General features: G+C 42.4%; 1 protein-coding gene across 3 annotated transcripts in view; it reads right to left on the bottom strand.

Moving 5' to 3' along the window:
- Nucleotides 1–2394: 2394 nt before the first annotated feature.
- Nucleotides 2395–16659, bottom strand: part of GHDC (GH3 domain containing) — a 34039-nt gene continuing 19774 nt past the window's right edge. For all 3 annotated transcript variants that reach the window (XM_032966699.2, XM_032966700.2, XM_076072037.1), the window contains exons 8-11: nucleotides 16106–16177; nucleotides 14823–14956; nucleotides 12812–12900; nucleotides 2395–11455 (exon numbers count right to left, since the gene is read on the bottom strand). In XM_032966699.2, coding sequence (XP_032822590.1) covers nucleotides 11234–11455; nucleotides 12812–12900; nucleotides 14823–14956; nucleotides 16106–16177 — 517 coding nt within the window. In that variant the 3' untranslated portion in view covers nucleotides 2395–11233. The remainder of the gene's footprint in view (nucleotides 11456–12811; nucleotides 12901–14822; nucleotides 14957–16105; nucleotides 16178–16659) is intronic.

Raw genomic sequence — 16659 nt, 5'->3', positions numbered from 1 at the left:
ACTTGGCAGGAACCTCCTGCAAAGGTGTCTTGAGAGTCAGCGAGTCTTTTTTGTGAAGGAGCGTAAAAGCGTGATCTATTTATAGATACCCCATAGATGTATAATCAGTACTTTCGCAATCAAAATAAAATCGCCTCAAGAGCTGCTGAACAGGAAAAAAAACCCAATAACAGTTCACAAAACAACTTTAAAAGGAAGTGAACGTAAGCTCATTACTTCTCGTAAACATTTTCATAATTCATAATTTGTTTCATGCAATGACCCTCTTACACTCACCATTCTCAACAGGTGATTCAATACCATGGAAGCGATGGCTCCACATCCTACAGAGGGCAGCGTTAAAACATTTAATAAGGGCGTGTTGCCATGATGAAGACAATGCACGTGGGGGATTTGAAATAAAATGACGTTTAACCGGTACATTTTCCCCTCTCATTTTAACGAGTATGTATAAATTTTGATTTAAAGCTTTCGTGACTGCAGTAATTCATATTCTTAGTTCTTTCGGTAAAGTCACGTTGAAGGGAAACAACAAAATAATAAAATATATATAAAACAATAAAAATTCTCACGACGTTTCGACCATAACTCAAACGGTCGTCTTCAGGTGTGTTGGTTTGCATAAATTTATTTGTAAACGGTGCATTTATTTATTTATAAAAAAACGTTAGCGCCACGCGCAGCGATTTGGCAGTTTATTTAGGACTAGTCCATCTATATTTCGTCTCCCCCCTCCTCTTTTCAGAATAGAGGAGGGCGCTAACGTTTTTATAAATAAATAAATGCACCGTTTACAAATACATTTATGCAAACCAACACACTTGAAGACGACCGTTTGTGTTATGGTCGAAACGTCGTGAGAATTTTTATTGTTTTATATATATTTTATTATTTTGTTGTTTCCCTTCAACGTGACTTTACCGAAATAACTAAGAATATGAGTATGTATAAATGGATCTCCCCATATACAGGGTGCTTTAAACATTTTTTTAACACTTATATGGGACTATCCTGTTTTAATAGCGAAAGAATGGATAATACAGTACACTCTAACACAATAAATGTATGTTGATAGCTTCAAAAAGTCAAAAGAATCTCCACTTGTTCGCCATCGTTGTCAACGCTTTGCCTTGAATCTTCTCCTGGTGGTCTCCAGAGCCCAGAGGCGCATCTCTTTGCCGAGTTGTTGCAAATTCTCCGAAGCGTTAACATTTTTTTTGAAGCACCCTGTATTGTGGCCATTGTGGGTTTCTCTCCCTCTTCCTCTACTTGCTTTCTCACTTTTAATTCCGGTTGCGGGATCGGCGTCAATTTGACGTCGCCATTGCCACCCGGGCCTCTCCAGCACGAGGCGCATCAGCGGCGTTGAGAATTCACCGCTCCGTGTTCGCACTCCGACAAGGTCCCCGGGATCCTCGGACCGCCTTCTTCCAGGTGCTCCGAGACCACGGCCCATTTTCAGGCGATGGAACGCTCCGAGCCTTTTGGTTTAACTAGATAGCAGGGTCTCCGGTGGTAGCACGTTTGCCGCTCGGTGCAGAAGTTCACGGGTTCAAAAAGACCAAGCGTCCGCCCCTCGGTTATTAATGCAGCGTGCAGCAAGTGGAACAACGCGCCGTCTGCTCCACCGTGCACGGCGAAAGGGAACCTCTGGCGTCCTTCGCGAGAGTTGTGTGCCAGCGTAAGGTTCCGCATTTGCCAAAAAAAAAATCTGCACTTTACTCAATTTGGATCACACATAGGAATAACTTGCTCGACCCAAGCTCTAAGCGCTCTGATACGTGTGGCGTTGTCTTTGTACTGTTCGCCTTTTGGCGTCCTCTTGTCTAACATTGGTGGTGAGACTAGGCCCTAAAGAAGGCTGTCTCTCGTGTCGGCCAATCAGTTTCAAAGACAATGCATTTATGTACGTATGTTGAACTTCTATTGCACCGTACATCGGCAACCGTGCTAATCGGAGGTGCATGTTTTGCGACAAGTATGAATGGTTAATGCAGCCTGGATGCCTTGTTTTTGTTATCTATTTGGCGTTTGCACATCTTAACACCTGTTTTATTGCCAGAAAGGGTATAAGCATTTTTTTCATCAATGGCTCCTCTAACTGGCAGACTAATGCCAGCTTGCAGGCCAGGTGACCACAGGGACACCTGCCACTGGGAAGCGCCCCCCCCCCCCGCCCCTTTCAAATGCGTTGACACGAAATGCGATGCAAAGCACTCTGAGCCACTTTGGCACAGAGTGAACAGTGGTTGTCTTATGGATAAAGTCACCCCGGCCATAGGAATGGATCATTTCCAAAACTAGTTCAGGGCATGTAAACAAGGGATAAGCACCACGGCCTTGCTCATGTGGGCAGCAAACAACAAGAACACAATTTAAGCGGCAGAAATCCAATTCGTGTTTCCAACTGGTGTTTATTTAAATGCGGTACATTAATCTCAACACGTGTATAATTATGTTGTGTTCCATTTCTAGGCAGCATTAACAAAAAATAATGATCCTTTAAATACATCAGATGATCGTGGTTTACGAGGGAAAAATAACAGAAAGTATATTTTTAAAATTCTGGAAGTCAAAAATGATTTCATGTTCCATTATGATCGAGCAAGCCCACTGCCAAGGGTGATTCGGTCCTGCAAATGGAACCCTGCAATAGTTTGGTACACAGGAGGTCCTAGGGGGTTCGATCCCGACCCTGACGCCTGTAGATTTAGAGTTTGCATTCTCTCCCCGTGGTCGCGTGGATTTTTCTCTGGGTCAAGGCCGTAGACATGGTGTCAACATTGGGGGGGGGGACCAAATCTTCCAGGGTGTCTGGGGGTCCCAACCCAGAAAAATATCTACATTTGAAAACTCATTTCCTGCCAAAAAATATTTAAAAATTCCCTAACGCATGGGATGGACTTCTATTTATTTTTTTTACAATCATGTCTAAGAGTATATTGTATTACATTGCTCTTTTTACTTTTTTACCATTTCTTGTTTCATTGTAAGTAATGGCAGAGATTAGGGATTCATAAAGTACAACCATAACCACAATCATATAAAAATAAATCTATGCATTGATTTATATGAAGACAAGTCAGATATTGTGGCCAAGGTTTAGCAAATTGTTGTTTTTATTATTTTTATAGCAATATATTGGGGGGGGGACATTTTAAGCAAAATATATTATAATTACGGCCTTGCTCCGGGTCCTCCGTTTTTTTCCCTCCACATTTATATACATTTCCACATGATAAGCCACTTTGTTGAGCATTCATCTGTGGCCAGGTCGCTTCTGAAAAACAGCTATCGGGCTCAGTGGACCTTACCTGATAAAATAAAAATACAGCACAATACAATTTTCTTACGGCACTGCTAGAGGGAGTGCCTCTCGACTCTAGAGAGTATATATACATATTATGTTGTCTATATTCGAATGCTAGCCAGTTGGCTTTCAAAAGGTGGAAGTACCAACACTTTACTCCACCACATGCAGCTTGCTGATCGACTGAACGTGGGTTACACGTTTGTGGGTATGCATTTATACTTCTGGGTCGACATATTGGAGAATAAAAATATAATAGATAACAGCCATTGTCTCCTTTATATATGTCTCTCTACGCAAGAAAAAAAATATTGTTTACACAAACCATCAGCAGCACAGCCTTCTGGGAGAAAATGTTTGCTGCATTGATTCAGCAGACGCAAACTCTGGTTTCAACATACAATGTCTTGTCTGTAGAGTCAGGCTTGTTTGAATCAATGATGGCGAACTGCCAGAAGTTAAAGGCACTACTTTTTATATTGCTATAATTGTATTAGACAAAGCACGTTTAGCACTTGGGAAAAACAATCTGATATATTGGCCAAGAAAAAAATGTTGATCACGTGACCAAATGAACAATGAGCCGAATTAAATGGCATGTACACTTTTTTACACACTTTTAAAATATATCAGCATTGCTTAATTTCCTAATCAAGTGTGGAAATAGTTGAGGCACTTGAATTTTGCAGGCAATGCCTACCACTATATCATGGAACCTTTTTTGGCAGTATCGAAGTATAGAATAGGCTTTACCCTTTGTGTAAACAAAACAGATATTAATATGTCCTGCATTAACCACACATACTTGTGCTGAACATGCAAAACATGCTCTGACAATATATGCATTTTCTTTGAAACTGACTGGCCAACACAAGAGACAGCCTCCGTGCATTGCCATTGTACTGTCTGCCCTTTGGCGTTCTCTGATCTGACACTGGTGAGACTAGGTCATAAAGAAGGATGTCTCTGGTGTAGGCAAATACGTTTCAAAGACAATGCCATATATTATCAGAGCAGGTTTGTTTGCATGTTCACCACGAGTACTGTGTGGTGGTTAATGCAGACTCGATTCATTGCAAAACTTTCTATTTGGTGTTTGAACATCTTAACACCTGTTTTCTGAAAGAGTAAAACCTATTCCTATATCTTGTTTCTGGCAAAGGAGGTCTCATAATGTAAATGCTCACCCCGAGCCCTCAATACTCTGATAGTGCGCTGTTTTTGAGTTGTACGCCTTTTGGCATCTTCTGGTCCAACACCAATGGAGACTAGGCTCTAAGAAAAGCCATATCGGGTGTGGACCAATCAAATTCAAGGACAGTGCATATTATCAGAGTTGTCTTTTTTGTTTGCATTTTGACTGCTTGTGTTGTGGTTATTGCAAACATGATGCCTTGAATAAAGGTGTCAGTTTTTGTGCCAGTTAAAAGGGTTAAACCTATTCCTATAGTAAAACCTATTCTTAATGTCTACCAGTGTTGAACGCAGAGCCTGCTTCTTCTGGTACAAAGAGACAACACAAATGTAGATATTACAGGGGAAAGGTATCCATTACACGTTTGCTGAGTACACAGGCAAAAGCCGGTACGTGGTAGCATGGGGCTTTAACAATGGCGCTGACTCACCACTGTTTTCATCGCTGACTCACCACCCTTTTCCAAAGTAGAACTATTGCGGCAGTGAAGGCTCGGTTAAGCTCACTGCCTCTACTCATGCCGGGGAGTTCTGGGTTTCTATCATGGAAAAAAAGAAAAGCAGTTGGTTGCGAATAATGCATTTTAACTTACAAAAGCCGTTTCTTATAACATGTGTATAAAAAGCTGGGGTTGTGTTCATATAAAATGCATGAAGCCTTCAAGATGTGGTAACCGCTAAATTCCTGAAATATACAACATAAGAGCCAGTTAAAATCAATAGAATCGAATAAAAAAAAACATAGTGTTGTTTTGAGAACTTAACAAAAACATGAGTATTCTTAGTTTTTGTTGTTTCTCTTCAACGTGACTTTAAATAAAATATATATATTTTATTATTTTGTTGTTTCTCTTCAGCGTGACTTTACCGAAAAAAACTAAGAATATGAATTACTGCAGTCACGAAAGCTTTAAATCACAATTTAAAAACATGAGTGTTATCTATTTTCAAGTATGATTCCATACCATAATCAGGACCTACAAAATAATAAGTGATCTTCAACTCCCTAACATTGACAACACTGCTTTATTATAATTATAATTCAATGAGACTCATAATGCCCTACTGAAGCAATGCGATTGTGGTACAGGCAGACGTAAGAAAATTAAATGCATAATACAATATCCAGTTAATGTACGTAAATTAATGAGGTGAATTTCCTGCATATATATTAAAAAAAACACATCACGAAAGTGGTAAAACCTGGAGTCTGATATCTTGGTGTCACTCCCTGACCATCTGCTCAGCCAGTTTAAAGCCACATTGGCCCTCGCCTTGGCCAGCTCCTGTTACATCCTTAGGCTTGCTACAATGCACTTGCACGAGCCCACAGCAGCTTTGGATCACTACACCTAACGAAAGGGACTGGGAGCACACTGGAGGTCACTTATCCTGGGGCCAGATTCACGCGAGACATGGCCAACCTTTGTGAGTCCAATACAATTGCAGGACTTCGAAACTCAAGCCACCTGAAACTTGTCACACTTTAGAAATGCCAAAACCAGGAGACAATCACAGTGAATTCCAAACACCCAGCCCCGTCTCCAGCTAAAGTTTTACTTCTGCTGACATACATGATCCTTTGGAGAACACACAAACAAATCTCCCATGTCCCAAGGAGTATTTGCCGATTGGCAAATAACGTTTTGTTGACTTAGGGTGATAGAGTGAATGGCAGACTCTGAAATCCTGAACATTATTATTGTTATAATAGGGTTTTTCCCCATTTTTTCTGGCAACAAAACTGAAACCTTTTTATAAGGATTCATGTCTGCATTAACCACAATACCTGCAGTCAAAATGCAAGCAAAAAACATACTATGATAATATATGCATTGTCCTTGAAACTGATTGGTCCACACCAAGGGTCGGCTTTCTTTTGAGCCTCGACCCAATTGGTGCTCGACCACATGACGCCAGAAGGCGTACACCAAAAAGGGGGAAAACCCTATTATTATATTTTGGTACTGGCAAAAGAGGTCTAATGATGTAGATTATTATTGTTTTTGTTTTGCTGTTGCGCGAGTGACTGCACGCACTGCTAGTTGGTAGACAAGACAGATCAATAGCCAGACTCACCGAGCACCAGCTGACTGAACAGAGAAGTAATTCAATTTCCAGACGCGCGTGTGTGTATCACTCCAACACGATGTAAGTGGATCAAAGTAAAGTACCCATGAGGATGTCATCTACACGGTGTGGAGAAAGGGCAGAGCCAGAGCGATGAAAGCCTGCACAAGACACGAACTATTTCTGATACTGATATTGTGTTGTTGTGGTCGTGGCTGCGTGTGAATGGTCAGGCATTACGTAACTGTGTTCTTACACTTCCGTGCACATGTTTAGCAATGATGGAAAAAGCAATGGAGGTGCCGATTCCTTTTGCGGTGGTCGTGCATTCATTGATTGATTTAAAAAAATGGGGGCTTAATCCTTTCTGACACAAACGCAGGAGGTGTTAAGATATTGAAGCACTAAAGAGACACCAATTACGAGGCATCAAGTCCGCATTAACCACGCATACTTTGTGGTGAAAAATGCAAACAATTATGCTTTGATGTAATATACGCACTGTCCTTGAAACCGATTGGCCTACACCAGGGACAGCCTTGTATGGCTTTGTCTCACCAGTGCCAGACCAAAGGCCACCAAAATGCAAACAGTACAAGGACAATGAAAACACCGACGCATTACTAGCTCTGGGTTAAGCATTAACAAACATCTTAACGCCTGCATGTATGCCAAAAAGGGCAAAGGTACTTTTTATCATTTCATATCCTGATACTGCCAAAAAGGGTCCCGTAAAGGTAGCCATGCATCAGATTTGTCTTTCAAGTAAGCCCACCTCTTTGCTCATGAAACAGACTGAACAAAATCCATACCTCAGCATTATCGACGTATCGAGATCCATAGCACAATTGGACAGGCGTCAGTGCCAAATGTTGAATTGTGCTTTGATGCTTTGATGTCACCCGCCAGTCACTTGCCCATCGGCATTCAGCACCTCCGTATCGCTCTCCTAAGGCTACCACCGTGAACGTCACTCGTTTAATTCCTCTTCCTCCTGCGAGTCTGCCAGACTGCTCATCTCACCTCATCCGCACTGTCGTCAACCCCCACAACGCAGCGCTTCTCTCTCTGCGTCTTCCCTCGCTATTGCGCGACGTGAAGATTCCCTCCCATCCCGTCTCTCTTCCCGAACTCCCGTAACCTTGCCCAATTCGAGGGACGTGTTGGCCGTTCATCCAATGCATCTTTGCGGGTGCTGTTGGTTGCTGGCCACTTGACGTTTTGGGACTGTGTTAAAGATAAAAATAATCTCAGTGCTTCTCCTATTTCTTGAGCGAAAGCAAAACAACGGAGGGCGCTTTCCCATCTCAACCGGTCCCAGTGCTTCTCTCGTGTTGTTTGGGAAGTCTATCACCTCTTGTAGGCAAGATCTTCATCATGCATGTTTGATTGATACTTGAATGAATATGCACATATAAACAAACACCTTATCTTGCTGCATCATGTTAAAATATTCTGAACATAAGTGACGCACAGATTGATAGCTCAAGCTCCATATAGAGGTTGGGCCTTATTGTCAGATTCACCTATGCCAACCAATGCATCAGTATGGTTAATCAAGCAGTTATCCTCATAGTCTCACCAACGATAACATAACTATCTCCCGACCCTATGCTGTTTTCTCTATAATCTATTCTGCGTGAACACAGTGTACACACATGGGTCTTTCATAATGAAATAAGTGATAACTCAGCAATACGATATTTTGAAAGTTAAATGGCCACATCTGGTAAACAGTCTCCTGTGCTAATTTGCATATCACCAAAGCAAAGTGTTATAATAAACGGATAATGTTGCCATTGCGATGAAAGAACCTTGCATGGATGTGTTGGATTACGTGCATGTGTGCCTGTGTTTATGTCTGCATATGCACGCGGGTCTGGCAGTTCAACCTGCTCGTTGCAAATTCATGGTATTCATACGCGGCCTTGGCATTTTCTCTTCAACTCTTACTTGTCTGGCTATGCCAGCCAGATCCGTGCAGCTTGAGCGCCTGCCTAATTATCTCATTAACATATTAAAGTAAATAAACGGTTAATAAATGTCTACAAAGGAACACACATTTGGCACAAGACCGCACCCATGTAAAGTACAGTCGGCCTTGATACAACAAAATCATTCTCCTAAACTTTCACGGCCTTGAATTTAGCGGCTCGATTCGGCTCCTGTGATGAAAAAAAAATTATTCAACACAAAGTCAGGCATATGGATAGAGAATTGTGCAGAGAGCAGAAATGAGCTGCCTTATGCAGACTGAAGCTGGGACAAAAAAAATGCTAGACGCCTCTGTGTGGGGAAATACACGAGGAAGGATGTTTAAATCATCACGGCAAACTACTGGCTGATCTTTGTAAACCTCCGAAAAGCCCCTTCACGGTTTTAAAACCAAAAGCCGGAAAGGGGGGTAGGGCAACATACATTACGTATGTCATCATATTGGATGTACATAATTAAGATACATTTTATATATGGTTATAGGAGTGGATCGAAAGTAAAAAAAGGATATCTGGGAGATATTGATCTAGATTTAAAGCTTTCGTGACTGCTAGGATCCATACTCTTGGTTCTATTGGGTAAAGTCACATAGGTGAAAATAAAATAACAAAAAATCACGACGTTTCGGCCACAACACAAGCGGCCTTCAGACAGTCTCGTCCCTTCACCTGATGAAGGCCGCTTGTGTTGTGGCCGAAACGTCGTGATTTTTTGTTATTTTATTTTAACCTACGTGGCTTTACCCAATAGAACCAAGAGTATAGATATTGATCTGTGTGTGTGGCCATGTGTCCCCAGAGCATGTGACAGAGCAGACTTAAAACAATACAAAATTACGATGCTTATTTCGAATGCGTGAGATGCCGAAGACACTTTTCTGCATTAAAAAAAAACCCGAATTGAGCCCGGTGGGGAACACATTTTTTCAAGAATACGTTTGCACTTAACTTCTGCACAGAAAGTGACAACGCTGACGACACAGTTTGCAAAAATTGGTTATCAAGTGCCATTGTCATATTTCTATATTTTGTAGTAATTTCTCCAATTTAACTTAAATTGTGCTTTCGGCTTCGTGCAACAGGGCACAGTGGCCATATGGAACTCTCGCAGGGCATTTTTATACGCGTGTGTTGGAGAATCGCTCGTAAGAAAAGACACCACAGTACTACTTCCGAGACCTCTTCAGGTGACCTATTTTATCCGCCCCTCTACAGGAACACTACCCCACATATTCTGTTACATACATTATTCGTGTGGCAGTTCCACTGATAATTCTTAATTGTCTGAGTTAGCATTTTGCTAATTAAGTACAAAACTTATACAACAAAAATTATACCTGCAGCTATTGGTGGAGCAGGGTGAACCAATGAACTCACTCGACTTGAGAACCTGGTTTAATTATCGGTGGCTACTCTGATTGCACACCAGGATGTCAGTTTTTGGACGCCTGAGCTACCCAGCCACCCCAACTTGGGTCATAGTTTACATGGCCGTTCCTTTAAACATTAAGCTACTAGTGCAAGCAACGTGGGAATAAAAACTGCCAATCGCACGTCGTCTGCGCGGCCACAGTCGTGCACGCAGGACATGCGACCGTCAGCAGCGTCACCTTGGGACACAAACGGCAACTGCCACGATGTCATTTCAGTGTCAAACACGAGATTCACTTCACCCATGTAAATGAGCAGAGGTGGTCTCCGGTTTACGATGGACCACATTTAAGACGTTTATATAACGCCACCATGGATCTATTTACGACGCAGAAACTTGATTTACGGCGCATCTTCCGGCACGACTCCGAACGCATTTGAACAGAGTCGGTCCGGTTTCCGACGTGACTCGGCTTGGATCATTTGTTTGCATTATCTTACCGATTGAACCCTGTTAAATATGGCTTATAAAAGAAATAAAAAAAAAACACATCGGCAAGTGATGTTTCTACTGTTTTTTACTATGGGAAAATAGGGGTCTGCTTTATGACGATGCGATTTACGACGGGGTTTCATACCCGTCAACCCATACGGTTTACCCGAATTCTTGTACGGGGAAATTGCATTTTCAGATCCATACGGCGCAACAGCCGTTTCAATTCGGGCGACATTTTTTTTTGGTCTATTTGTGTTGTGTTTCTCCCTTGTGATGGGACTTTGTAGGATGAATGTTGAGATTTATAAGGGCACTGGGTAACCAATACAGTCTGAATTGGTCTGTAATAAGGTAAGGGCACCGATAAGGGGTTCACAGAAATGGCGTTTCCACAAAATAATTGCGTTATAAAAGCGGGGACCACTTGTATTTAGATCTGAACCGACTGGGAGACAGCGGACATCCACTGGTTCATCAGTGGAATTGAAACCATTCTTTTCACCCTTACTACATCATCATAGTTTTGGTCATTACACAGAATATTGGGGCAATGTACCAACCAACTTTGTGGACACATATTGCTTGTATTTGTTTATTCTACCTTGTTAAGGCCTAAAGGCTTCGGAGATAAACAATGAAAAGGAAACGAAAACAAAACGTACGCACTCATATCACACATTTTAAATGCCTGAGAACTGCATTTCTACCATCACTATTGCCATTTGCCGTTTAGGCAGTCTTTGCTTTATGGGCTTGCCACATGCCGGGATGTACAGTCTCATCCAGCTTGCTTCATACTCAGGCAATGCATCTCTGCAATAAAATGTCAACCTGCTCCTTGTTCTTGAGCACCCGGGGAGTCTTGTACTGGTTAGGACTGGCTCCAGATTTCTCCAGGGCATATTTCTTGAGATCCTGGAATGCCCCTTGGTGGATCAGGTTTACCCGGGCTGGCCCGATGCTGCCTTTGTTGCGAAATGACTTGTACACCGCCGACTCTTCCTGCAGAAACTGATCGAGCTGGGGACACATGCACAAACAATAGTTAATTCTTATTGTTGGTTGAGAAGCAAGTCGTATAGTTTGCTGTTTGTTACAGAAAGTAAAGGCTCAGCCATGCAATTCCTTGCTCATGCCACGGCTGGCGAAAGGTCCTCTATCAGACGACGCTCTAGAAAGCCCCTTCTCGTGGACATTTTGGCCCACTCTCTCACGCTGGCCAGACATCTAGAAAGAAGTGACAGTGCCCACACCGCTGCTGCTGATTCACTAACTGTGGTGTACCCATTTTCACTGCTGGGTGCAGAGAGGGAGGGAGATTTAATTGTTTCCACTGCCACGCCAGGAGATCGAACCGGCGACCCCTGGATTACAAGTCCAGTGCGTGTTAACCAGTAATCACAGCAGCGTCTCTGTACGGTATGGCACTAGTTCTGGCCATATTATTGTGGCCGACGTAATCATACACTCGCAATTCAAATCTCATCCACAGTTGACCAAGATATATATAAAAAAAACATCTTTACAATCTTACCTAACTTGATGCTGTTTTGTACGTGGTACTTTGTGTATGTGATGTGTTCTACCAGCCTTGTTGTATTATTTGTGCTGGTTTGTTTCATGTTGACGCACGACCTTGTCATTCAGACCCTGACCACGTACAGTTGTTTTTGGATTATTTTGTTTGTGTTTTTTTTCTTCTGTAACCAAGTTCCTATTCTGTAACCAGGTCCCCATCTAAAATGAGCAGTTCATTCCCAATGGGTTTTACCTGTGGCAAAATAAACCAAACCAAACATCCCTCCAGGGTTGGTAAAATTAATACTACCCAGTGAGGCCGCACAATTTGGCCAAAAGTTAACAGTAGTTTTCCTTCTCTGAGGACAGACTGGTTCCTGCCACAGTAACATGGAATTATCACTACCCCCTTAGAACGTTCAAGATATATAAAAAAATCAAGATCAAGACAGCATCATGGCCAAAGCCGTTGATGTCACCATCCCTTGTTAACGTTTAACACAACCAAATGCACATTTCAAAGTGCACTCTGTTCAATTCCTGAATAAAGCAGTTAATACTGAAGCAAGTTCTGTATCCCCTCAGCAATATAAAATACATTTCTTCAGGTAGCAAAAAATTACAGGTACCCACACGTAACATGTTCATCAAGTTTCTGTTGATAGGAGGCGGCTGTATGAGCAATGTCTCAAGAGGTTGTACCTTAACCATGAGATCAAGTCAAATCAGTATTTGAAATGTATACATAAATCTCACCTTGATGATAGAAAAAGTTACAACTGAAACAAATCACAGTGTTTTAAACATACAACCAAGCTCTCGTAAGTGCACATCTTAAAAACATATAAACAGGGAAACCTTGTTTCTCTTTTCATCAGATAAATACTGGGTTCCTTTGACTTCCACGAACACCTCATAGTGTGGGTCAGAAGTTCCTGCTGAGTTTCCTAAAATAAGAAAACAAACATTGAATACAAATGCTTTTAGGCTCAGAGAAAGGAATACACATAGTCGTCATCATCATCAGCAGCAACAACTGCAAATGTATAATCATCATCATCATCATCATATCAATGCACACATATATATTAGCAGTGCAAGAAACAATTACACAAAGATCCACTGAGCAATGTTGTACTGTACAAAATAATCGCTCTTCAATACATGTCTATTAAGGGAATGTGAAAGCTCAAAAGTGCTGTTATGCTTGCCGGCATAGTACAAGTATAGAATGCATGACATTCATTTCCTTAAAATTGTGTGCTTTATATATATTTTTTCCAATTGCATCCCAATTGTGCTATCGGCATTATGTCATGAGACACAGAATGAATTTGGATCTTTTTCACCACAGTGCAACCCTTGATTCTTAGCGAATGACCCGCCAAAGCGGATATCACATGACACTTCTAAGACTCCTTCAAGTGACGTCCATTCAATACAATAGGGGCAACACTTCCTCACCCACTCTACATCAGCGCGGTGTTTGTCGAGTGGCATTAGAATTTAGCCAAATCAAGCTGTGACCAGCGGCTCTCAATGCAGGATAACTCAGTTTAATCACTGCATGGAATCGCAGCCAGGATTTCTGCAGTTCTAAATTAGTACTCGGAACTCTGTACCACATACCTCAGAGGTAGCTTAAATAATTCCTGCTGGTGAGATATGAGTCTGGAAGGCTGATAGCTAAAAATAAACTGTATATTATGCTTACATTGTGGCATAGAATATAAGGTGACTTATTTAAATCAATACTAAAGGGTGTGTGTGTACTGTAATTGTCCATCTCAGTTACGATGTAAACTTTGAAATTTTTAATACAGAAAAGTGAAAAAATTCCCGAAAACATTTAATTGTCGAATGATAATATGGTCTTATTTCCATCGAGGGTCCTACTTGGTATCTGGCCAATTCCTGTTTCAGAATTATTATTACAGTAAAACCTTGGATTGCGAGCATAATTCGTTCCGGAAATGTGTTTGTAATCCAAAGCACTCGTATATCAAAGCACTCGTATATTAGTTGTGATCACGTGACGCTCGGCAGACAAAGCGTACTCGTATTGCAAGACCTCGCTCCTTTAACAAATTAATATTTACTTAAAATTTTTGCTCGTCTTGCAAAACACACGCAGACCAAGTTACTCGCAATCCAAGCTTTTACTGTATCTTGGAGAAAACCAGAGCATTGAAAAGAAAAAAAAGAACCAAGACCTATAGGGAAACAAGTCAAAATCAATTGAGGCTGACTTGTAAAAGACACGATAATGATGGACATCATCCATACGTAGTCAATTATTGCCTTGCGGTGACGTGGCTAATGGTGGATCCGGGAGAGCTCAGGGCTCCTTGCGGCGGCAAGCGTCCGAGGCAAGCGCCGCTAAAGCGAGGTGGACAGCTTGCTCAGCGGTGAGAGCGTGGAATCGGCACTGCTGAGATCTTGGCTCGACTTTGAGCAGCCACCCAAAATTACAACCGGGATTTCACAATAAGTTGACTGCACAAACAACCAATCGAATTAAATTTGATTTTCAATAAATTTGGCTAAACTGTAGCTCTGAATATATAGATATGAAAAAAAACACTCCATGGCTGCTACGTGACAAACATTTCATTCTCCAGCAGGGTACGTGTGAGAGTAGGCCTCCTTGTCAAAAATAGTTCCGTGATATCACCTTCCACAGGCCATTCTCGAACACAGGTTGATGCACTGCCCCATAGAGTTACGCATGGACAATCAGCCTCATGATGTGGCAGCGAAAGCACAACTTGGAGGACAAGTGCAGTTGAAAAGACAAAAGGAGATGGCAAAGAAAGATAACACAACTAACAGGCGTTAAGGAGAGTGGGTCTGTGTTGCCTCCACGTACCAAGAAGGCCACTCTCCGCACAGCAGTAGTCGAGCAGCTCGGAGCCAGCCCAGATGCGAGCGGTGCGCTTCATGACCCTGTCGAACAAACCCTCAGACGTCTTCTCTCCTCGCACGTTCAGCATCATGCCCTGCCTGTCAAGCGAGATGGCGGCGGGGGGGGGGGGGGGCTGCTCATGAACACTGTAATCCGGCAACGGAACAACGTGGAAATGTTGAATGGATTATTTTGGGCGCCCGAAAAAAAAATTACAGCCCGGAGGTTGATTGGTTTCACTCATAGGGCAGGGTGAACTTTGAAGTTCTAAATTGCTTTAACATCTCTTTCTGACAAATACAAACCCGCACAGCCCCCATCATTAATGAACCAAGTAATTGGCCTTCCGTGGAGTTTGATGCTCAAGCAGATAGAATAAATCAGGCAAAAGCTCACGGCCATGTTCTCATACTTTATATACACAAAAGGCTCACTAAATTTCAATAGAGCTTTATTGATTTAATGCTAAACCGTACAGGCTTCATTGCTGGAGAGAATGTTTTCTTGTCCAATGACGCTGCAATAAAACATCCCAATACACGCAATCAATAACCATACCAAAAAGTGAGTTAAAAACTTGACATCCCTGGCAATAACTTGATATTTACCTTCACTGTATTGTTTTGCACTCGATTGAGTCTCATGGACTATTGGGTTTTCGAAATACAAACGGAAAATTGGATGAGTTTGCCCAATAACTTCCAATGTGCCTTGGTAACTTAGCATATGTGCAGTACATAAATGTACCTGGGAACTGTAATAAGCTTCAACACGGTGCATTATGTCTCGGGCCGTCTAAACAACTTACCGCAAACACAAAACTCTCAGTCATCCACACTTTAATTAAATAGCAGAATGTGCAACCGTGCGTGCAACGGTTAACGCGATAAGTGCACACACAGGCAACGCACGATGGAAATTACAGCACCCCTTCCTGCACAAGTAGAATGTTGTGGTCAGGAGCACAAAGCAAACACGCCAGTTAATGGGACAAGAGCAAGCAAATTAAATATTTACGCCGTCCGTGTCGGCTGCAAGCTATTTTAAACCCCGGGAGTTTCATATAATAGAACGATTGCTTTCAGCAAAAAAGGACGGCATTTGACCCAGATTCTGCACTGCGCAGAATGCTTTCCCCATTTTTCACGCGCGTCTCCAACTTAACGCACAGACGCATGACGCGCTTTGACACCGCCTCGCCGCTATTTGTTGTGCGGGGATTTTCGAGTGAAAATTATGACGCCCACCTGTACATAAATTCCACGATGGGACACCGATTGTGGAATCCAACCACTTGAATCACGTCGCCAAAGCGATATCTGGGAAAGTAGAAAAGAGAAAATCGGTTTCAGGCATCCGCTGGGAGAGACAAACGACACGGATGAGTATTGCTTACTTTCCCTGAGGATAACAAATTATTATGATTGCCTGACAGACATGGACGGAGAAAAGAGCAGCAGAGACTTCATACGTGCGTTCATGCGTGCGTGTGGTGCAGTGGTTAGCGCGAGCTGTGCTTCGAACCCGGTGACCCGAGTTCGATTCCCACTCACAACCGATGACGGTCGCGAATATTTGAAGCAGATCAGGGCTTCCCCGAGATCGATTCAGCCTTAAATGAGTACCTGGTGTGTGGAGACAAAGGTGGCCAGGCGTGTGCCGGCAAAATGGTCCAATTTTGAGAATTTACCCACAAATTGCTCAATTTGGATTACACGCAGCAGCAATCATCGAAACTGACTCGGAGACTAACGCCGACTTCCAATTCACCTTGTGCCGCACTGGGACAGCTGCCATCTGG

The sequence above is a fragment of the Petromyzon marinus genome, chromosome 36 (genome assembly GCF_048934315.1).
Source record: "Petromyzon marinus isolate PM22_M1 ecotype Great Lakes invasive population chromosome 36, UKy_Petmar_22M1.pri1.0, whole genome shotgun sequence".
In the NCBI taxonomy this organism is placed as follows: domain Eukaryota; kingdom Metazoa; phylum Chordata; class Hyperoartia; order Petromyzontiformes; family Petromyzontidae; genus Petromyzon; species Petromyzon marinus.
This window is presented reverse-complemented; position numbering and strand designations above follow the sequence as displayed.